This window comes from Pungitius pungitius, unplaced genomic scaffold, assembly GCF_949316345.1.
Source record: "Pungitius pungitius unplaced genomic scaffold, fPunPun2.1 scaffold_33, whole genome shotgun sequence".
NCBI lineage: Eukaryota > Metazoa > Chordata > Actinopteri > Perciformes > Gasterosteidae > Pungitius > Pungitius pungitius.
In genome coordinates, this window is record NW_026909866.1 from 563,450 (window position 1) to 585,094 (window position 21,645).

Below are 21,645 nucleotides of genomic sequence, written 5' to 3' on the forward strand. Positions count from 1 at the left end.
GGGCTAATCTGTAGATCACTCTCAAACACACGCGCAGAGAGAGAGTGCAACGGAGGATTGTCCTCCCCTCCGAAATGCGACACCGTGAGCCCAGGGCCACGGGCCGTACAAACAATCCTTTCCAGCACCGCTGAGTGCGAGAGAGGCTTCAGTCGTCTGCGCAGACAGACATGACATCTACACTGTTTCGTCGTCCAATGTGAGCACGGCTCAAACAGTACAGTGATGAGAATGTGAATGTTGACTCAGAGCAAACGGGCGCACGACGGACTCTTTCTTTAGTTGTGACTGAAAAGTGATGGTGGAGAGCAGAAGCACACCAATGACGATGTCACTGGTGAGGTTAGCGAGGACGATAAAGACCACTTTCGAAAATGGCTCCTGTGGAACCAGCTGCCCTGACCGCTCCAACGACTCCACCAATCCCAGGCTCTCCGCCCATTCCAGTCGCTTCAGCAGTTACGGTTGTAGCGATTGTTAGGACAGGGCCAGCGTTACAAGCAATTCCTGTAACGCGGAGACTGAAATATATCATTTCTTTGCAATTTCTTGTGCGGTATGAATGACACATGTGTTTGTGGGATCCTGTAAGCCTTTTGCTTTTTGAGAGGTTCAGAGGGAGCAGAAGTTCAACACCGTTAAGTTCTCCTGCCAAACCTGCATACTAAAACAACTTCATTTGTTACGGAGCTCTGCTGCATTTGTTGAATTTCAGGCACAGGTTTAGCATAGTGAGACTTGTGGAACAACCCGCTCGGACCAGTGACATTGTCAACCGAGATTATATGGCATACAATCGTAGCGGATACCAGTGGAGAAATGAAAAAGACTACGGCCGTGACCGTATGCCCCGCTTGGGAGATGAAATAAACAACAGGGGTTACAAACAGGGCCGAAGTGGTTACACTAAACCAATACCTTACCCTTTGAGCAACCTAATAGCGAGAATGAGGGCTGAAACACAGGCAAGCAGACCTGACGTCACGAAAGACTGGACTGAACGAGACAAGATCCACCCCAACACCTTTGAAGGGCACTCTGGACGTGTGATTGACACAGTCGGGTCTCAGCAAACCGAACGTCGCCAGGGATTCACTTCGTCATCCTACAGGAGTCAGACCAGAAGGCGTCAAAATAACACACCGTTCCATTACAGAGACAAGACCAGGCGTTCTAGATCTCTAGATTGGAAACCGCGGCCATCAGATGAACAACCTGCAGGCAAACGTGCCAAGACAAGTGACCGTCACAGACCTCATGACAGTAGCAGCCACCCCGAGACCATAAGGGGCAACCGATTGAAAGAATCAAAGAGTAACAGCTCTGTGGCGAGTCACACCCATTCCGGTGGCGGGGACTCCAAGGGGTGTGTTGGAAGGACCCGCTCCTCACCAAGAATGAATCGTAGATCGGCCGACGCGGTTTATTCGACCAGCCACAGCGAGCCCAGATCAAAAAGTCCGGCAGGATACTGTGATGAGAATGTGAATGTCGACTGGGCGCAAACGGGCACACAACAGACTGTGTATTTCATTCCTGAAAAGAGATGGTGGAAAGCAGAACGTCAACAGCCCAATGGCGATGCCACCGGTAAGACTACCGACTACGATTACAAGACCGATTACAAGACTACTTTGGAAAATGGCTCCAGTGGAACCAGTAGCTCTGACCGCTACAACAACTCCAGCAGTGCCAGCAGTGCAAGCAATTCCAACAACGCGGAGACTGTTGAAGATGACAAGTCCGACAAAAGCAGCACTGGCGGCTCCGAGGTTGATGTTAGGCCCCGGACGACAGCAAAGATTGGCAGATCAGCCGTCGAGGGCATTTCGAACAGACACAGCGTGGCCGCATGCGCTGAAGCCAATTCCGATGAGAAGTATGTATATCATCCAGTTATAAAATACAGCATTGCAACTATTTGTAGAGCAGCACCACTACTGTTCCTAGCTAAAAGTGATTAACCATGTTGGTCTTGTTACAGGGCTTTCGAGCAAAACGATAAAGCGGTTGCCTCGATGGCCGCCAAGACTGGCAATACAATCGTCCTGGAGGACAATGCTAAAGCGTTCAACTTCTCCAGGCGGAAGACAAAGGGTTCACGGCCCCTGCAGGCTCAACCCCCCCAAGCAGAGCTGCTCAAAGAAGATAACGCCGATCTCGTCGCGAAGAAATGTAAACGCCAGAAACGGACGGCGGGGGAGGAGGAGAAGAGCACTCCCGGTGACCGCGTTGCGTATGGGAATTCCCACGACCAAGGCGGTTTCGAACAGGACGAAACAGCTGTTGCCTCGATGGCCGCCAAGACTGGCAATACGGCCGTCCTGGAGGTCAATGCCAAAGCGATCGACGTCTCCGCGCGGAAGAAGATAAAGAAGGGTTTGGGACCCCCGCAGGCCCGAGCCCCCCAAGCAGAGCTGCTCATAGAAAATGATGCCAATTTCATCGCGAAGAAATGTAAACGACAGAAACGGACATTGGGGGAGGAGGTGAAGAGCACTCCCGGTGACCGCGATGCGACTGGGAACTCCCACGACCTAGGCGGTTTCAAGCAGGACGAAACCGCTGTCGCCTCGATGGCCATTAAGACTGGCAATACGGCCGTCTTGGAGGACAATGATGAAGCGATCGGCGTCTCCGCACGGAAGAAGAAGAAGAAGAAGAAGGGCTCGCGGCCCCTGCAGACTGAACTGCCAACCCTCCCACAGGGCTCAGCAGCGGTGGCACCTACTTTGACATATCTGTGCGTATAGTTAAATCCAGTTAAAAAATAGAGTACTGCTACTGTTTGTAGAGCAGTACCTTTACCGCTCCTGGCTAAGAGTGATTAACCACGTTTGTCTGTGTCTTTTTACAGGGGTTCTAGTGACTGTGCATCCCCGGACAGTGTTATACTACTCGCATCTCCGTCTACACATATGTCATGCAACGCGCTTGAAGCCTGTGGGCCTCCTGCAGAGTCGGGCAACGCAATCGACAGCTGCCAGTCTGTATGTACGCAACCCTGGCAGTGCGATGCGCAGACTTGCAATCCCTACAGGTCAAACAGCAGCTCACCTGTACTGTCAGTAATGTCCTCAACCCTAACAGGATATACACAAGAGCAAAGGGACCTGGACTTTACCAGTGTAGAAGTTGTCCCTGCGGCGCTGCTGGCTTTGATTAAAACGTTGATTCAATGTTCCAGCTGTAACATCACATTCAACAGGACCGTGATTTGTAAAAAATACTTGATTGGGCTCAACAGACCCATTCAATGTGTGTGCAGCTGTGTAATTTGCATTGTCTGTTATCGCAAGCATGCAGGCTGCGCCAAGCACCTAATAAAATCCACTGCAGCCACCGTCTCCGCGTCAATTGGCAAACTGGCCAGCAGCCCTGATGTGGACAACAAAAGCGATTGGGATCTCGAGCTCAACCCCGAAGACGCCTTCAAGTCTGACATTCAGGTCAACGGCCTTGTGCAGCAGATGCTCAGTCGCGCGGATGCCCCTAGTCTTAGTGAGCTGAAAGATGGTAGGTGTAGTTCTGACTGTTCCACTCTCTATCAATGGCCACTTGTACATACACCACCTCTAACAATATATTATTCGCTGACTGAATGTGTTTTCCTATCTCAATACAGCTTTCCATCTGCTAATCAACACGAATGACAGCTTCTCCTTCCGGTACTGGGAAACCGAAACACTGCCAATGAGTGTGGCCAGCAGATATGTCTGCATTCCTCACGTGCCCAGGTTCTGGAATCATATCCTGGTGGGAACACGCACTGCACCAAAGACAGCAGATATGCTGGCTGCTGACGACCATTTGCCGAAAATGTTTAATGTTTCCCTTGGTACTCGTAGTTTCCACTGGTGTTGTTTTGTGTTGAAGAAACAGATCATTCTAGCTATGTGGTTCACTGTGGCATCCGAGGGACTGACTAGGATAGTCACATTCGTTGATGATGATGTGAAAGATTTGACCTCATCCATAGAATTTAAGAGGATGGTGATCTGTCTAGCCAGATGGTTTAGAGTACAGTATGAGAAACCAGATGGGAGGCAGCTCCAGGTGGTGTTGGACTGCAAACCGTCGGAAGGGGCTAGTTTGGCCCAAATGATGGCTCTTTTGGCCTTCAAGAGTGGGATGGAAGAGGAGCACCCTACTCCCACTCAGCATCGTGAATCCATTGATGTACGGTACACATTTTCCCAGACGAGGGCAAATACAATATTCACCTGCCCTGTTGAAACCGTATCGGAGTCGTACGTCAACATTGTTGAGGTGTTCAATGAGCACAATGTCAAGGGAGTTGGCATTCCATTCTTTAGTACCTCGGTCAATGTTTACTATGCTGAATAAAGTAGTAACATTCTCAGCTCCGCTCGCGTCCTACCGCAGGCTGTTATAACAGGAGCTTAACAGGAGCTCAAGGACCGAAAGCTGCTTCGAGCACATCCTTTGTTAGGAAGTATGATACAGTAGTAATGTTTTGTGTTAGAAATGTAGTTAGTGTGATATTAGATGTAGTAGTTATTACATTAGCATGTGGAAATAATTGTATTGTAATCAAATAATAAGTGTGATGTCAAAACCTGGAGGGAGGACTCTCGAATATGAGTATTCCATCACATGAACTGTAATAAACATTATAATGAAGTGCGATGAACTGTGATCAATTACGTTGTGTTGTAAGACAGAGATTTCAGGTTGCAGCAGCTGGAAACAACTGTCTGTGGTCACCTGCATAAGTTCCAGCATTGGAGAATTCTATTTCGGGAAATATCTTATTTTGTATTTGTATTGCTTATCACTTTGATTAAATGCTAAATGCTTTCTTGATTTTAAACTTGATCCAGTTCACTCTTTTGATTCATTGTTGAGAAAAGTGGTATATTTACTTGAGCACCAGAGTAAACAAATATATTATTATAATAAAACACATAAACCATTACAGAGGTAAACATCTAATTCTGGGCTGGTGTATTACATCGTGTTGTATTAGGTGACAACATTTGGGATATAACATGGTGAAATGCACAATGATAGACATCACAACAAGCTTGCCTTGTTGTGGACAAAAACAACACATTACAATTCCATTAAAACTTGAGGTTATGTATCTAAACTCTGTCCTCAACAGGTCCATTTTACCAGTGAACAAACAACAGTCTCTCAGTCTGACAACAAATTAACAGTTATGAACACTCAAGCCTATGTATAACTCACCAACTATATATATACTGTCAACGTCAGCCATGACAGATTCAACTCACATCCCTTCATGAATGCACAAGGAGCCTGTAAACTTCTTACCAACTCCTTGTCTTGTATTATGGATCTCATTGAATGTACTATTGTATTTCACTACAGTCGAAAACCCATATGGCGCTTAAAAGGGCCTATTTTTTCTCGACCTCGACAGTTCATCAACATACAAAGTTCAAATCAATTTAGTATATTTTACTTTGTAGAGCCCAAAATTGCCAACCTTCACATCGGCACAGGAAGCAATGCCTCCACGCTGGGAAAGCAGGGCAAGTAGTTGTCCATGTAAAAAAGTGTCTGATTTCGTGCAGAAGTTACCATGTTTTTGCACCCGATGGCGCTGTATATTTTAACCCTCACGTTGTCCTCGGGTCTCTCTGACCCTCGGCAACATTCACACAAGAGAGGCCTGCGCTGTTCGGGTCAAAACGACCCGACAAGGTCTCGCGAGATGACGGCTAGCTACGCGTCACCATCAGAACGGCCGGGACCGTCGTCTCGTCTCCGTCATTCGGGTCAGAACGACCCGGCGAGATGTCGCGAGATGACGGCTCGCTACGAGTCGGCATCGCTCGGGTCTAATCGGCTCGCTCCGGCGAGCGCCTCAGCCCAGACGACGGCGTCGGGTCAGTGTGACCCTCGCCTCGGCAACGTCATTCGGGTCAGAACGACCCGGCTCGTAGCGAGCCGTCATCTCGCGAGAACTCGCGAGAACTCATCGCTCGGGTCTAATCGGCTCGCTCCGGCGAGCGCCTCAGCCCAGACGACGGCGTCGGGTCACACTGACCCTCGCCTCGGCAACGTCATTCGGGTCAGAACGACCCGGCGAGATGTCGCGAGATGACGGCTCGCTACGAGTCGGCATCGCTCGGGTCTAATCGGCTCGCTCCGGCGAGCGCCTCAGCCCAGACGACGGCGTCGGGTCAGTGTGACCCTCGCCTCGGCAACGTCATTCGGGTCAGAACGACCCTGCTCGTAGCGAGCCGTCATCTCGCGAGAACTCGCGAGAACTCATCGCTCGGGTCTAATCGGCTCGCTCCGGCGAGCGCCTCAGCCCAGACGACGGCGTCGGGTCACACTGACCCTCGCCTCGGCAACGTCATTCGGGTCAGAACGACCCGGCTCGTAGCGAGCCGTCATCTCGCGAGAACTCGCGAGAACTCATCGCTCGGGTCTAATCGGCTCGCTTCGCCACCGGGGGGGGGGGGGGGGGGGGGGGGGGCTTCGGCGAGAGATGACGTTTTCCTACATGTCACGATTGCAATGGGTGAATGTGTTCCGAACCTCACACGCACACACACAGAGAGAGAGAGAGAGAGAGAGAGAGAGAGAGAGAGAGAGAGAGAGAGAGAGAGAGAGACGATAACATGCATCGCCGCCGAGTGCGAGAGAGGCTTCAGGTACGCGATCAACGTCCGCAAAAGATCCACACAAAGTATAATATCCAACCGCGGCAAGGCCTCTCGAGTTGACCTTTCGCTGTATGTCGCAATCAAAAGGGCCGAAGGGGTGCCGAACCACACACACACACACACACACAGACAGAGCGAGAGAGAGGGATTCTTTTGGTTTTTCAAAAACACTTTATTTTTCAACATCCCAAGAAAACAATTCACAACATCAAATCAGCTCAACACAAAGCACATAATAAACACAACCCCAAATAAACAAAAGTACTAGTAGAGAGAGAGAGAGAGAGAGAGAGAGAGAGAGAGAGACAGACGATAACATGCATCGCCGCCGAGTGCGAGAGAGGCTTCAGGTACGCGATCAACGTCCGCAAAAGATCCACACAAAGTATAATATCCAACCGCGGCAAGGCCTCTCGAGTTGACCTTTCGCTGTATGTCGCAATCAAAAGGGCCGAAGGGGTGCCGAACCACACACACACACACACACACACACACACAGACAGAGCGAGAGAGAGGGATTCTTTTGGTTTTTCAAAAACACTTTATTTTTCAACATCCCAAGAAAACAATTCACAACATCAAATCAGCTCAACACAAAGCACATAATAAACACAACCCCAAATAAACAAAAGTACTAGTAGAGAGAGAGAGAGAGAGAGAGAGAGAGAGAGAGAGAGAGACCTCTGCGCTCCTTTGGCTCCTTTAGTGATGCGGTGCAGAAATCCCTCTACGTAGTCCACGGCGTGAAGGCCTCCGGGAGCCGCAGCTGCAGTCGGAGGACTCAGCGGAGGCCTCCTCCTCCTCCTCCGTGCGTGCATGCGTGCCTGCCTGCCTGCCTGCCTGCCTGCCTGCCGGAATCGCGATCCGCCGCTCCACTTGTCACTTTTTATTTTTGTGAGAGCCATTTATTTAGCCTGTGAGCTTTCTCCTCTCCCTTCTCTTCGTTCGCGAGGAGGGGCCTCGAGGAGCTGTTTTTCTTCCGCCCCGATCCTCCCCTTTCTACATTACATTACATGTCATTTAGCTGAGGCTTTTGTCCAAAGCGCCGACGTACGACGTAAGTGCATTTCCACATAGAGTGAGCGTACATTTTTCATCAAATAAGCAGTTTGAAAACACGTTACAGAAAAGTGCCATTACGAGTCCAATTCAAGTGCTACCATTTGTCAGTGCTACGGTCCGCTAGTGTTTTAGTCGAGGTCTAAAAAAGGTGCGTCTCGACTTTTCCCGCGGAAGACGTAGAGGCCCTCCGCAGTCCCGACGCCTCATGTCGCAGAGCTCGTTCCGCCATCTGGGAGCCAGGACGACTGCAAAGAGTCGCGATCTCGCCGAGTGCTTTTCTCTCAGAGCGAGGGAGGAACAAGCGGCTTGGCAGATGCAGATCGGAGTGTCGAACCCCGACGCCGCCTACCTGTCCACCGAGGTCCCTCGCCTCCTGTACAGCACCACCCCCCCCCCCCCCCCCCCCCCCCCCCACACACACACACACCCTCTGCAGAGCTTGGTCGGAGGAAAAAGGGGGGGGGGGGGGGGGGGGGGGGAAAGGCCGCCGCGGGAATATAAGTAGCGGCTCCGACCCACAGACGCCAGCCGGTGACGATGGCTTTCTATCTGAAGCTAGCGACCGCCTTGTGTCTCGCCGTCGCAGTCCCGCAGAGTGACCCGCGCGTGCCCTTTTCGGCGGTTTCCTACGCGGGGCGCGGCAGAGCGGTGCGCAGAGACCTCGGAGGAACTGTGTCCATCCGGTGCCGAGCTGTCGGAGCGAGCCCGAGGTCCCTGAGGCTGGTCAAGAGCGTCGGCGACGAGACCTTCACGCTCGCGGCCCGGGGCGCCTCGCCGAGAAAGGTCATGGTCGACGCCGTCGTCGGCGGAAGACTTCGGTTCAGCGGGACGTTCCCGGACTCGGAGGCCGTCATCGAGAACCTGATCGCCGAAGACACGGGCCAGTACTGGTGCTTTTACTCGGGGCGCGAGCCTGGGTTCGACCTGTCCTTGGACCAGCGGGGAACCGGGTCGGTGCTCCTGGTGGTGGCGGCTGGCCCTCCTCCTTCTCAACATTCACGCAAGTTTCCCAAAAGGGCTGCGGGGGGTGTAACGCAGGCTAGCTAAACGCGCCGCGGGCTAAACGCATTTTATTTGTATTTCATTTGCTGTTCCCGACGACGACGACGACGACAGGTACGGCGAGCTGGGGCGACGGCTTGGCGGCCCTGGTGGCGAACGTGACCTGCGTCGGCGCGCTGCTTCTGGGAACCGCCGTCGTCATAGGGCTCCTCGCGTGGATCATCCACGAGGTAGCCGCGTAGTCCGAGTGGTGTGTGTGTGTGTGCGCGTGCAAGCTTTTCTCAATCCCTCACAACAACAACCGTTCCTGTGTGTGTGTGTGTGTGCGCGTGCGTGCGTGCGTCCGCAGACCCGGATGTGCCGAACGGCCGAGCGCGCCCGGCGGCCCGACGACGCCGTTTACGAGGACATGCGGCCGACCGTCGCGCCCTGAAGACGAAGCGAGGGAGCGAGCGGGCGGCCACTTCTCACCGTCGCTTTCGCGTGACCACCCGGACCCTCGTGCGACACGTGTTTTCCACGTAAACGAGCACCCGTCCCCGTCGCTGCGACTTTGGAGTCCGTGTGCGTGCGTGCGTGCGTGCGTGCGTGCGTATGTGTGTGAAATAAAATAAAAGGTTAAAACCAATCTCCACGTGTCGTTGCCTTGTCGTGTAGCGTATGGCACAAGATTTGAGGGGCCGCTTGTGACAATTTAATTCGCGGTGGCCACCTCGGTTCGCGTACCCTCGGTCGGGGTTCGTGTGGCCGATGACATCGATGTCGGTGACATACTAACGAATGCGCACGCGGAAACGGTCGCGTGCTACTCACGGATCGCCTCGACGCCGGGAAGCGCTCTGCCGACATGTCGACTTTCTACCTGAGCCTCGCGGCGGCGACCCTGTGCCTCTCCTGCGCGGCGGCCCCGCGCGGTCCCGGTGAGCGTCGCGTGCTTGTTTCTGTGTGTGTGTGTGTGTGTGTGTGCGGGCGAGGCGAGGCGAGGCGAGGCGAAATGATTTGGGGCGTGGTTTTTTTTTAAATCGTCGCAGGGCCCGACGAAGCGGTGTGGAGGGAGCCCGGAGAAGCCGTGACCGTCCGGTGCCGATCTTCCCATCCGAAGCCCGAGTACCTGAGTCTGATGACGGGTCGCGGCGCCGGCGGCCGCGGCGACGTAAGGGTCCTGTTCAAAGACGACCAGCCGGGCGGCGGCACCGTCGCCCCCGAATACCGAGGCAGACTTCGGTGCAGCGAAACGTTTCCGGACGTGGACGTCGTCATCGACCCCGTGACTCCCGCCGACGCGGGGCGGTACGAGTGTGTGTATTTGAAATACGATCGCCAACGGCGACCCGTGGAGTTGCCGGGCACGGGGTCGGTGTTCCTGGTCGTGCCGCAGCCGTCGTCGCCGGGTGAGCAAAAATATTGCACGCGCGCGAAACAGGACATCGCGTCGAGGCCGAGCGAATGACCCGCTCTCGCTCTCTCTCTCTCTCTCTCTCTCTCTCTCTCTCTCTCTCTCTCTCTCTCTCTCTCTCTCTCGTGTCCGCGACAGGCGAGAGGTGTCGAGACGAGCTATGGGATGACACCCCCCCTACGACACTGGCGACCTGCGCCTTTGTTGTCCTGGTCGTCGTCGTCATCGCGTGGTGCTTCGCGTGGACGCTCCTGAAGGTAGGCGCCCGACCAAAAAAAAAAGCCTCGCGACGCCGCAATGACTAACGCGTTCGTTTCCGACACAGGCGTGCAGGATGTCGAAGGAAGCGCTGCGGCGGTGGCGGCAGCGGCAGGAGAGGAAGAAGCTGCAGCGGTTCCCCCTCGACGACGTGTACGAGGACATGAACGCGACGGTGGCGCGCTAGAGACATCGGCCGACCGGGGCAGAGAGAGAGAGAGAGCGAGAGAGAGAGCGAGAGAGAAATTCCAGCACCTCGGACAGACGCCACCCCCCCCCCCCCCTCCCCCTGACTCTCTGTCCGCGCGTTTGCCTGCGCTGGCTGCGCTGGCGGGTGACCAAGGAGGAGTTTGTGCAAAACTCTTGGTAAGAATCATGAAAGTATACATGTCTCTCTATCTCTCTCTCTCCTCGCGCGCTCGCAGATAGAGCTTCAGGGGGTGTGGGACGCGGGGGCCTCTGTCCGAGGTGCTGGAATTTCTCTCTCTCTCTCTCTCCTTGCGCGCTCGCAGATAGAGCTTCAGGGGGTGGGGGACGCGGGGGCCTCTGTCCGAGGTGCTGGAATTTCTCTCTCTCTCTCTCTCCTCGCGCGCTCGCAGATAGAGCTTCAGGGGGTGGGGGACTCGGGGGCCTCTGTCCGAGGTGCTGGAATTTCTCTCTCTCTCTCCTCGCGCGCTCGCAGATAGAGCTTCAGGGGGTGGGGGACTCGGGGGCCTCTGTCCGAGGTGCTGGAATTTCTCTCTCTCTCTCTCCTCGCGCGCTCGCAGATAGAGCTTCAGGGGGTGGGGGACTCGGGGGCCTCTGTCCGAGGTGCTGGAATTTCTCTCTCTCTCTCCTCGCGCGCTCGCAGATCTGTCCGAGGTGCTGGATTTGTGTGTGTGTGTGTGTGTGTGTGTGTGTGCGTGCGTGTGTGCGTGCGTGCGTGTAGGTGACAGAAGAGACAGCCAGAAGAGACAGAACGGGTCGGCGAGAGAGGCGATACTAACGTCGCGTGATAAAGTCGGGCGAGGCGACGCGCGAAACACTCGTCTCCCCGAAAGGGCCCGAAGTCATGACTGCCGCGACGCCGACCGCGCTCGAGCTCCTCGAACGTCTTTTCGCAGATCCGGTGGAGCCGCGAAAGGTCTACCACTACTCTGACATGGGAGAGGGAGAGGCTTCGACCGCGGCTGACAACAAAGAACGAGAGCTACGAGGGGAAGAAGAAGACGACGACGACGACGACGACGACGGCGTCGACGACGACGACGACGGCGACGACGACGACGGCGGCGAAGAATACAACCCGGAGAACGAAGCTTTGTCTTTGGAGGAGGAGGAGGAGGAGGAAGGAGAAGAAGAAGGAGAAGAAGAAGGAGGAGAAGAAGAAGGAGAAGAAGAAGAAGAAGACCGCGTCGTGGGCGAAAGACCCGAGACCTGCACCTTTCCGTCCAAAAACGGCGAACTGACGTGGTCCTCGACGGCGCACGGCAGACGGGGCGCGACCGACGAGCAGAGTCGGCCGGGTCCGCCGACCCCCGGGCCCACGGAGGAAGCGGCGTCCCGCGCCACCGACATCGCCTCGACGTTCCGGCTGTTTGTGACGCCCGCGATAGAAGACATTGTCCTGGAGATGACCAACCTCGAAGGTCGCAGAAGATACGGGGACGACTGGAAAGTTATGGACCGGGTCGACCTGCGCGCCTACGTGGGCCTCCTGATCCTGGCGGGCGTGTACAGGTCCAGAGGGGAGGCCGCCGCCAGTCTGTGGGACGCGGAGAGCGGAAGGGCCATTTTCCGCGCCACGATGCCGCTGAAGGACTTTCACGCGTACTCGACACTGTTGCGATTCGACGACCGCGAGACGAGGCGCGAGCGACGAGCGAGCGACAAACTGGCGGCCGTGCGAGACGTGTGGGACGCGTGGGTGCTCCGACTGCCGCTCCTCTACAACCCGGGGCCCGAGGTGACCGTGGACGAGCAGCTGGTTCCGTTCAGAGGTAAGCGGCGGCTGCGGCTGCGGCGGAGGGGCTTTTTTTTATTTTCTTGTAAAGATTCGCGAAAAGACAATGCCGATGATGATGATGATGACGACGCTCTCTGTCTTGTCTCTCTCTCTCTCTCTCTCTCTCCTCGTAACCCCCCGCCGCCAAGGGCGGTGTCCCTTCAGGCAGTACATGCCCAGCAAGCCGGCGAAATACGGAATCAAGACGTGGGTGGCGTGCGACGCCAGATCCAGCTACGCGTGGAAGATGCAAGTGTACACCGGCAAGCCGACGACGGGCGGCGGCGGCCCCGAGAGGAACCTGGGGATGAGGGTCGTGCTCGACGTCACGGAGGGCCTGGCGGGTCGCAACGTGACGTGCGACAATTACTTCACGTCCTACGAGCTGGCGCGCCGGCTCCTGGCCAGGGGGATCACCGTGGTCGGCACGGTTCGAAAGAACAAGCCCGAGCTTCCGCCCGCTCTGCTGGCGACGAGGGACAGGGCGGTGTTCTCTTCGATGTTTGCGTTCACGCCCACCACGGCCCTGGTGTCCTACGTGCCCAAGAAAAACCGCAACGTGGTGCTCATGAGCACGCGGCACGCCGAGGCCGAGGTCGGCGACCGCCCGGACGGGAAGCCCGCGATCATCCTGGACTACAACCGCAACAAGGGAGGCGTGGACAACCTGGACAAGGTGATCGGCACGTACAGCTGCAGGAGGATGACGGCCCGCTGGCCCCTGGTCGTGTTCCACAACGTCGTCGACGTGTCCGCCTACAACGCCTTCGTGATATGGCGAGAGGTCCGTCCCGACTGGATGTCCGGCAAGCGGAGCAAGCGCAGGTTCTTCCTCGAGCGGCTCGGAAAAGAGCTCGTGACGCCGCTCGTCGAGAGGAGGGCGTGTCTCCCCCGCACGGAAGCGTCCGCGGCGGTCGTGCGGGCCGCCCGGAGGGCGCGCGGTCGAGCCGAGGCGGCGCCGGAGGCGGAACGGGAGCCGGAAACGCGGGCGGCGGCCGTCGCCTCGGCTCTGTCCAGGGTGGCGAGCAAGAGGAAGAGGTGTCAGATTTGCCCGTCGAAGAAGGACAGCAAGACGCACACCGTCTGCTGCGCGTGCAGGAGGTACATCTGCCGGGGCTGCTCGCGCGCGTTCTGCCCCGCCTGCGCCGACCGGCGTGTCTCGAGCGACGGAGGCGGGGGGCGCGGAGACGACGACGGCGGCGACGACGGAGGCGCGGCGCGCACCTGCGACTATTGGAGGACGCGAGGACGACAAGGCGTGGAGGGGGGTGACGGCTGAACGCGCGCGTGCGTGCGTGCTACTACTAACGGAGGGCGGGGGTGAAGGCTGAATGCTTGACGTAATAAAAACACAATGGATGTACACACCAATCTGCATTGTCTTTATTCACATTTACACAAATACTTGACGGATACATACATACATACATATATATATAGTTTGCTTACTATAGTAAAAGTTGCACCGTTTAACGTGAAATTCTAAATGAGTCTTCCTCGTCGACACGAACGCGGTCATAATACGCGACTCGCGCCCCCTCCATTGTACCCACAATGCATCGGAGCAGGCTCGCCTGTTGTTGTGAGAGCCAAATATCCCAGAATGCATTTCAACCTAAGCGGCAGGCGACAACGACCGACGGAGGAAAATAAACACACAGTCCGAGTTTTATAAATACTACTTTATTTAAGTAACGTTATGTAATTTTATGACTAAAGTTAGTTGTTAAAGCAAACGTTTGTCAACAGCCTTTAACGTAACAATCTGCCCCGTGGACGTGTAGCGGACATAACGGACCGTCATAACGGACACCCTCCAGCGCCGGGAGGTCAGCTGATCATCTCGCAGCCCGCGGAGAGCGGCCTGTTTTCGTCGAGTCTGCTGTGAAATGCTCCGCCGGTCGTTTTCGCGTCTCCGTAGCGGTTTATACGTGAGACTCGTCGAGCTGTACCACGACGAGTCTTGGTACGTTTTCTAACGTGGTGTCAGAGACGGAGGTTGTTCACCGTCTGTTTGTTTAGATTCATAACTTCATGTTTACATGTAACTTTTGTACATACGTATTGTCTGTATGCGCAGAGCGCAGCTTGTTTATTGTCCATCGTTGTGCATTAAAACTAACAATGTTTTAATTAAAGGACACGAGGTGAGCACCGCGCTCGAGAGTCTAAACTGGCGGAAGAGCTTCAAAGAAAATCTGAAGCTCTGACTTGTAAAAATAATGAATAAAAAAATCCACATATGGATTATTGTACTCTGTAAGATCTTTGATGTGCGGTCAGCGGCTTGCTGCACGAGGACCACTACGCTGATTATCAGCCTCTTGATGAGTAACAAGACAAACGGTAGGTGTGTGTGTGTGTGTGTGTGTGTGTGCATTAAAATATTTTAGTATAATAGTTTATTTTTTGTTACAACCTCCTTGATAAAGCTATCTATTTTACGACGGCTTATATATACAATTTCTGAGACAAAAAATGAGACAAAAGCTTGTTAATAGTAAAATATTTAAATCAAAAACTAAATTAAAGCGTATTAGCAAGACCAGCTGACGTGTTGACGTCATCAAGTCAGCTGCTGTTCCAATGGCGGAAATGACCGTCCCCCCCCCCCCCCCCCCCCCCCGAACCTCCCGAGTGTATTCTCGCGGGAACGCAAGTCCGTTCTCGCCGTCTCAGGTATTGCGAAAGGGCCATAATAGTCTTGCACAGAGAGGTGAAGGCTGAACGCGTGACGTAAGCGCGTACGTTCGTACGTGCGACTGCTGGAGGGCGGGGGTGTGTGATGGCTGAACGCGTGACGTAAGCGCGTACGTACGTGCGTGCGTACGTTCATACGTGCGACTGCCGGAGGGCGGGGTTGTGTGATGGCTGAACGCGTGACGTAAGCGCGTACGTACGTGCGTGCAAACGTTCATACGTGCGACTGCCGGAGGGCGGGGGTGTGTGATGGCTGAACGCGTGACGTAAGCGCGTACGTACGTGCGACTACCGGAGGGCGGGGTTGTGTGATGGCTGAACGCGTGACGTAAGCGCGTACGTACGTGCGTGCGTACGTTCATACGTGCAACTGCCGGAGGGCGGGGGTGTGTGATGGCTGAACGCGTGACGTAAGCGCGTACGTACGTGCGACTACCGGAGGGCGGGGTTGTATGATGGCTGAACGCGTGACGTAAGCGCGTACGTACGTGCGACTACCGGAGGGCGGGGTTGTATGATGGCTGAACGCGTGACGTAAGCGCGTACGTACGTACGTGCGTGCGACTGCTGGAGGATGGGAGGACAACAGGAGGGTTAAACATATGCCTGCTCTTTGCGGAAGATCTTGATCTGATGGCTTCATCATGACTTGACCGTCATCACTATGCTACAGTTTAAAGTCAGTTCTAAATTGTCGGGATGAGAATCAATCCCTACATGTACGAGGCTGTGGTTTTCCGCTAGGAAGTTGAGGACTGATCAAATCCAGCCAGGACTGAATTTTCGCCGGAAGGGAAAGTGTTCAAGTGCGTACCTTCTCTTCACCACGACCAGAAATCTGGCATAAGGATTTCAGAGTGATTCCTCGTTAGTATAGTGGACAGTATCTCTGCCTGTCATGCAGAAGACCAGGTTTCGATTCCCTGACGGGGAGAGTCTTCGTCAAACAGTAAGCGTATGCTCAGACTGGAAGCGTAGTCTTTTTTAATTGACCAAGTGAATAATTTTCTTTTGCAGAGAAGGCGGGATAAAGGTCAATGTTTCCGCCCAGTTTCGAACTGGGGACCTTTCGCGTGTAAGGCGAACGTGATAACCACTACACTACAAAAACCACGGCTAGGTTTCTCTTGAACATATCCCTGCTCTTTGCGGAAGATCTTGATCTGATGGCTTCATCATGACTTGACCTTCATCACTATGCTACAGTTTGACGTCAGTTCTAAAGCGGTCGGGATGAGAATCAATTCCTACATGTACGAGGCTGTGGTTTTCCGCTAGGAAGTTGAGGACTGATCAAACCCAGCCAGGACTGAATTTTTTCCGGAAGGGAAAGTGTTCAAGTGCGTACCTTCTCTTCACAACGGCCAGAAATCTGGCATAAGGATTTCAGAGTGATTCCTCGTTAGTATAGTGGACAGTATCTCTGCCTGTCATGCAGAAGACCAGGGTTCGATTCCCTGACGGGGAGAGTCTTCGTCAAACAGTAAGCGTATAGTCAGACTGGAAGCGTAGTCTTTTTTAATTGACCAAGTGAATAATTTTCTTTTGCAGACAGGGCGGGAAAAAGGTCAATGTTTCCGCCCAGGTTCGAACTGGGGACCTTCCGCGTGTAAGGCGAACGTGATAACCACTACACTACGGAAACCACAGCTAGGTTTCTTTTAAACATATGCCTGCTCTTTGCGGAAGATCTTGATCTGATGGCTTCATCATGACTTGACCGTCATCACTATGCTACAGTTTAAAGTCAGTTCTAAAGCGGTCGGGATGAGAATCAATCCCTACATGTACGAGGCTGTGGTTTTCCGCTAGGAAGTTGAGGACTGATCAAATCCAGCCAGGACTGAATTTTCGCCGGAAGGGAAAGTGTTCAAGTGCGTACCTTCTCTTCACAACGGCCAGAAATCTGGCATAAGGATTTCAGAGTGATTCCTCGTTAGTATAGTGGACAGTATCTCTGCCTGTCACGCAGAAGACCAGGTTTCGATTCCCTGACGGGGAGAGTCTTCGTCAAACAATAAGCGTATAGTCAGACTGGAAGCGTAGTCTTTTTTAATTGACCAAGTGAATAATTTTCTTTTGCAGACAGGGCGGGAAAAAGGTCAATGTTTCCGCCCAGTTTCGAACTGGGGACCTTTCGCGTGTAAGGCGAACGTGATAACCACTACACTACGGAAACCACAGCTAGGTTTCTTTTGAACATATGCCTGCTCTTTGCGGAAGATCTTGATCTGATGGCTTCATCATGACTTGACCTTCATCACTATGCTACAGTTTGACGTCAGTTCTAAAGCGGTCGGGATGAGAATCAATTCCTACATGTACGAGGCTGTGGTTTTCCGCTAGGAAGTTGAGGACTGATCAAACCCAGCCAGGACTGAATTTTCGCCGGAAGGGAAAGTGTTCAAGTGCGTACCTTCTCTTCACCACGGCCAGAAATCTGGCATAAGGATTTCAGAGTGATTCCTCGTTAGTATAGTGGACAGTATCTCTGCCTGTCATGCAGAAGACCAGGTTTCGATTCCCTGACGGGGAGAGTCTTCGTCAAACAGTAAGCGTATGCTCAGACTGGAAGCGTAGTCTTTTTTAATTGACCAAGTGAATAATTTTCTTTTGCAGAGAAGACGGGATAAAGGTCAATGTTTCCGCCCAGTTTCGAACTGGGGACCTTTCGCGTGTAAGGCGAACGTGATAACCACTACACTACAAAAACCACGGCTAGGTTTCTCTTGAACATATCCCTGCTCTTTGCGGAAGATCTTGATCTGATGGCTTCATCATGACTTGACCTTCATCACTATGCTACAGTTTGACGTCAGTTCTAAAGCGGTCGGGATGAGAATCAATTCCTACATGTACGAGGCTGTGGTTTTCCGCTAGGAAGTTGAGGACTGATCAAACCCAGCCAGGACTGAATTTTTGCCGGAAGGGAAAGTGTTCAAGTGCGTACCTTCTCTTCACAACGGCCAGAAATCTGGCATAAGGATTTCAGAGTGATTCCTCGTTAGTATAGTGGACAGTATCTCTGCCTGTCACGCAGAAGACCAGGTTTCGATTCCCTGACGGGGAGAGTCTTCGTCAAACAGTAAGCGTATAGTCAGACTGGAAGCGTAGTCTTTTTTAATTGACCAAGTGAATAATTTTCTTTTGCAGACAGGGCGGGAAAAAGGTCAATGTTTCCGCCCAGTTTCGAACTGGGGACCTTTCACGTGGCGAACGTGATAACCACTACACTACGGAAACCACAGCTAGGTTTCTTTTGAACATATGCCTGCTCTTTGCGGAAGATCTTGATCTGATGGCTTCATCATGACTTGACCTTCATCACTATGCTACAGTTTGACGTCAGTTCTAAAGCGGTCGGGATGAGAATCAATTCCTACATGTACGAGGCTGTGGTTTTCCGCTAGGAAGTTGAGGACTGATCAAACCCAGCCAGGACTGAATTTTCGCCGGAAGGGAAAGTGTTCAAGTGCGTACCTTCTCTTCACCACGGCCAGAAATCTGGCATAAGGATTTCAGAGTGATTCCTCGTTAGTATAGTGGACAGTATCTCTGCCTGTCACGCAGAAGACCAGGTTTCGATTCCCTGACGGGGAGAGTCTTCGTCAAACAGTAAGCGTATAGTCAGACTGGAAGCGTAGTCTTTTTTAATTGACCAAGTGAATAATTTTCTTTTGCAGACAGGGCGGGAAAAAGGTCAATGTTTCCGCCCAGTTTCGAACTGGGGACCTTTCGCGTGTAAGGCGAACGTGATAACCACTACACTACGGAAACCACAGCTAGGTTTCTTTTGAACATATGCCTGCTCTTTGCGGAAGATCTTGATCTGATGGCTTCATCATGACTTGACCTTCATCACTATGCTACAGTTTGACGTCAGTTCTAAAGCGGTCGGGATGAGAATCAATTCCTACATGTACGAGGCTGTGGTTTTCCGCTAGGAAGTTGAGGACTGATCAAACCCAGCCAGGACTAAATTTTCGCCGGAAGGGAAAGTGTTCAAGTGCGTACCTTCTCTTCACCACGGCCAGAAATCTGGCATAAGGATTTCAGAGTGATTCCTCGTTAGTATAGTGGACAGTATCTCTGCCTGTCATGCAGAAGACCAGGTTTCGATTCCCTGACGGGGAGAGTCTTCGTCAAACAGTAAGCGTATGCTCAGACTGGAAGCGTAGTCTTTTTTAATTGACGAAGTGAATAATTTTCTTTTGCAGAGAAGGCGGGATAAAGGTCAATGTTTCCGCCCAGTTTCGAACTGGGGACCTTTCGCGTGTAAGGCGAACGTGATAACCACTACACTACAAAAACCACGGCTAGGTTTCTCTTGAACATATCCCTGCTCTTTGCGGAAGATCTTGATCTGATGGCTTCATCATGACTTGACCTTCATCACTATGCTACAGTTTGACGTCAGTTCTAAAGCGGTCGGGATGAGAATCAATTCCTACATGTACGAGGCTGTGGTTTTCCGCTAGGAAGTTGAGGACTGATCAAACCCAGCCAGGACTGAATTTTTGCCGGAAGGGAAAGTGTTCAAGTGCGTACCTTCTCTTCACAACGGCCAGAAATCTGGCATAAGGATTTCAGAGTGATTCCTCGTTAGTATAGTGGACAGTATCTCTGCCTGTCATGCAGAAGACCAGGGTTCGATTCCCTGACGGGGAGAGTTTTCGTCAAACAGTAAGCGTATAGTCAGACTGGAAGCGTAGTCTTTTTTAATTGACCAAGTGAATAATTTTCTTTTGCAGACAGGGCGGGAAAAAGGTCAATGTTTCCGCCCAGGTTCGAACTGGGGACCTTCCGCGTGTAAGGCGAACGTGATAACCACTACACTACGGAAACCACAGCTAGGTTTCTTTTAAACATATGCCTGCTCTTTGCGGAAGATCTTGATCTGATGGCTTCATCATGACTTGACCGTCATCACTATGCTACAGTTTAAAGTCAGTTCTAAAGCGGTCGGGATGAGAATCAATCCCTACATGTACGAGGCTGTGGTTTTCCGCTAGGAAGTTGAGGACTGATCAAATCCAGCCAGGACTGAATTTTCGCCGGAAGGGAAAGTGTTCAAGTGCGTACCTTCTCTTCACAACGGCCAGAAATCTGGCATAAGGATTTCAGAGTGATTCCTCGTTAGTATAGTGGACAGTATCTCTGCCTGTCACGCAGAAGACCAGGTTTCGATTCCCTGACGGGGAGAGTCTTCGTCAAACAGTAAGCGTATAGTCAGACTGGAAGCGTAGTCTTTTTTAATTGACCAAGTGAATAATTTTCTTTTGCAGACAGGGCGGGAAAAAGGTCAATGTTTCCGCCCAGTTTCGAACTGGGGACCTTTCGCGTGTAAGGCGAACGTGATAACCACTACACTACGGAAACCACAGCTAGGTTTCTTTTGAACATATGCCTGCTCTTTGCGGAAGATCTTGATCTGATGGCTTCATCATGACTTGACCTTCATCACTATGCTACAGTTTGACGTCAGTTCTAAAGCGGTCGGGATGAGAATCAATTCCTACATGTACGAGGCTGTGGTTTTCCGCTAGGAAGTTGAGGACTGATCAAACCCAGCCAGGACTGAATTTTCGCCGGAAGGGAAAGTGTTCAAGTGCGTACCTTCTCTTCACCACGGCCAGAAATCTGGCATAAGGATTTCAGAGTGATTCCTCGTTAGTATAGTGGACAGTATCTCTGCCTGTCATGCAGCAGACCAGGTTTCGATTCCCTGACGGGGAGAGTCTTCGTCAAACAGTAAGCGTATGCTCAGACTGGAAGCGTAGTCTTTTTTAATTGACCAAGTGAATAATTTTCTTTTGCAGAGAAGACGGGATAAAGGTCAATGTTTCCGCCCAGTTTCGAACTGGGGACCTTTCGCGTGTAAGGCGAACGTGATAACCACTACACTACAAAAACCACGGCTAGGTTTCTCTTGAACATATCCCTGCTCTTTGCGGAAGATCTTGATCTGATGGCTTCATCATGACTTGACCTTCATCACTATGCTACAGTTTGACGTCAGTTCTAAAGCGGTCGGGATGAGAATCAATTCCTACATGTACGAGGCTGTGGTTTTCCGCTAGGAAGTTGAGGACTGATCAAACCCAGCCAGGACTGAATTTTTGCCGGAAGGGAAAGTGTTCAAGTGCGTACCTTCTCTTCACAACGGCCAGAAATCTGGCATAAGGATTTCAGAGTGATTCCTCGTTAGTATAGTGGACAGTATCTCTGCCTGTCATGCAGAAGACCAGGGTTCGATTCCCTGACGGGGAGAGTCTTCGTCAAACAGTAAGCGTATAGTCAGACTGGAAGCGTAGTCTTTTTTAATTGACCAAGTGAATAATTTTCTTTTGCAGACAGGGCGGGAAAAAGGTCAATGTTTCCGCCCAGGTTCGAACTGGGGACCTTCCGCGTGTAAGGCGAACGTGATAACCACTACACTACGGAAACCACAGCTAGGTTTCTTTTAAACATATGCCTGCTCTTTGCGGAAGATCTTGATCTGATGGCTTCATCATGACTTGACCGTCATCACTATGCTACAGTTTAAAGTCAGTTCTAAAGCGGTCGGGATGAGAATC

The 21,645-nt window shown here is 52.6% G+C and overlaps 2 protein-coding genes and 13 non-coding genes across 15 annotated transcripts; 5 read left to right on the forward strand and 10 right to left on the reverse strand.

Moving 5' to 3' along the window:
- The first annotated feature begins 9,309 nt into the window (after positions 1 to 9,309).
- Positions 9,310 to 10,653, forward strand: LOC134116193 (uncharacterized). Its single transcript, XM_062560513.1, has 4 exons — positions 9,310 to 9,649; positions 9,761 to 10,120; positions 10,264 to 10,382; positions 10,451 to 10,653. Exons 1-4 carry the CDS (start codon positions 9,577 to 9,579, stop codon positions 10,568 to 10,570), a joined length of 672 nt encoding a protein of 223 aa, XP_062416497.1. The 5' UTR covers positions 9,310 to 9,576; the 3' UTR covers positions 10,571 to 10,653.
- Positions 10,654 to 11,266: 613 nt separating this feature from the next.
- On the forward strand, positions 11,267 to 13,759 carry LOC134116194 (piggyBac transposable element-derived protein 4-like). The gene is made up of 2 exons (XM_062560515.1): positions 11,267 to 12,362; positions 12,517 to 13,759. Exons 1-2 carry the CDS (start codon positions 11,435 to 11,437, stop codon positions 13,644 to 13,646), a joined length of 2,058 nt encoding a protein of 685 aa, XP_062416499.1. The 5' UTR covers positions 11,267 to 11,434; the 3' UTR covers positions 13,647 to 13,759.
- A 2,346-nt stretch (positions 13,760 to 16,105) lies between these two features.
- On the reverse strand, positions 16,106 to 16,178 carry trnav-uac (transfer RNA valine (anticodon UAC)). The gene has a single exon. It is a non-coding gene; the product is annotated as a tRNA-Val (tRNA).
- A 285-nt stretch (positions 16,179 to 16,463) lies between these two features.
- On the forward strand, positions 16,464 to 16,535 carry trnad-guc (transfer RNA aspartic acid (anticodon GUC)). Its single transcript has one exon. It is a non-coding gene; the product is annotated as a tRNA-Asp (tRNA).
- A 104-nt stretch (positions 16,536 to 16,639) lies between these two features.
- On the reverse strand, positions 16,640 to 16,712 carry trnav-uac (transfer RNA valine (anticodon UAC)). The gene has a single exon. It is a non-coding gene; the product is annotated as a tRNA-Val (tRNA).
- Positions 16,713 to 17,173: 461 nt separating this feature from the next.
- Positions 17,174 to 17,246, reverse strand: trnav-uac (transfer RNA valine (anticodon UAC)). The gene has a single exon. It is a non-coding gene; the product is annotated as a tRNA-Val (tRNA).
- Positions 17,247 to 17,707: 461 nt separating this feature from the next.
- On the reverse strand, positions 17,708 to 17,780 carry trnav-uac (transfer RNA valine (anticodon UAC)). Its single transcript has one exon. It is a non-coding gene; the product is annotated as a tRNA-Val (tRNA).
- Positions 17,781 to 18,771: 991 nt separating this feature from the next.
- On the reverse strand, positions 18,772 to 18,844 carry trnav-uac (transfer RNA valine (anticodon UAC)). Its single transcript has one exon. It is a non-coding gene; the product is annotated as a tRNA-Val (tRNA).
- A 461-nt stretch (positions 18,845 to 19,305) lies between these two features.
- On the reverse strand, positions 19,306 to 19,378 carry trnav-uac (transfer RNA valine (anticodon UAC)). The gene has a single exon. It is a non-coding gene; the product is annotated as a tRNA-Val (tRNA).
- Positions 19,379 to 19,663: 285 nt separating this feature from the next.
- On the forward strand, positions 19,664 to 19,735 carry trnad-guc (transfer RNA aspartic acid (anticodon GUC)). Its single transcript has one exon. It is a non-coding gene; the product is annotated as a tRNA-Asp (tRNA).
- A 104-nt stretch (positions 19,736 to 19,839) lies between these two features.
- trnav-uac (transfer RNA valine (anticodon UAC)) lies at positions 19,840 to 19,912 on the reverse strand. The gene has a single exon. It is a non-coding gene; the product is annotated as a tRNA-Val (tRNA).
- Positions 19,913 to 20,373: 461 nt separating this feature from the next.
- On the reverse strand, positions 20,374 to 20,446 carry trnav-uac (transfer RNA valine (anticodon UAC)). Its single transcript has one exon. It is a non-coding gene; the product is annotated as a tRNA-Val (tRNA).
- A 461-nt stretch (positions 20,447 to 20,907) lies between these two features.
- trnav-uac (transfer RNA valine (anticodon UAC)) lies at positions 20,908 to 20,980 on the reverse strand. The gene has a single exon. It is a non-coding gene; the product is annotated as a tRNA-Val (tRNA).
- Positions 20,981 to 21,265: 285 nt separating this feature from the next.
- trnad-guc (transfer RNA aspartic acid (anticodon GUC)) lies at positions 21,266 to 21,337 on the forward strand. The gene has a single exon. It is a non-coding gene; the product is annotated as a tRNA-Asp (tRNA).
- A 104-nt stretch (positions 21,338 to 21,441) lies between these two features.
- trnav-uac (transfer RNA valine (anticodon UAC)) lies at positions 21,442 to 21,514 on the reverse strand. The gene has a single exon. It is a non-coding gene; the product is annotated as a tRNA-Val (tRNA).
- Positions 21,515 to 21,645: the final 131 nt, after the last annotated feature.

Excerpts from the sequence above, each read along its gene's own strand:
- LOC134116194 (XM_062560515.1), top strand. The coding sequence starts at position 11,435 with ATGACTGCCGCGACGCCGACCGCGCTCGAGCTCCTCGAACGTCTTTTC. Across the intron at positions 12,363-12,516 it reads GCAGCTGGTTCCGTTCAGAG|GGCGGTGTCCCTTCAGGCAG; the intron begins GTAAGCGGCGGC and ends CCCGCCGCCAAG.
- LOC134116193 (XM_062560513.1), top strand. The coding sequence starts at position 9,577 with ATGTCGACTTTCTACCTGAGCCTCGCGGCGGCGACCCTGTGCCTCTCC. Across the intron at positions 9,650-9,760 it reads GGCGGCCCCGCGCGGTCCCG|GGCCCGACGAAGCGGTGTGG; the intron begins GTGAGCGTCGCG and ends AAATCGTCGCAG. Across the intron at positions 10,121-10,263 it reads GCCGCAGCCGTCGTCGCCGG|GCGAGAGGTGTCGAGACGAG; the intron begins GTGAGCAAAAAT and ends TGTCCGCGACAG.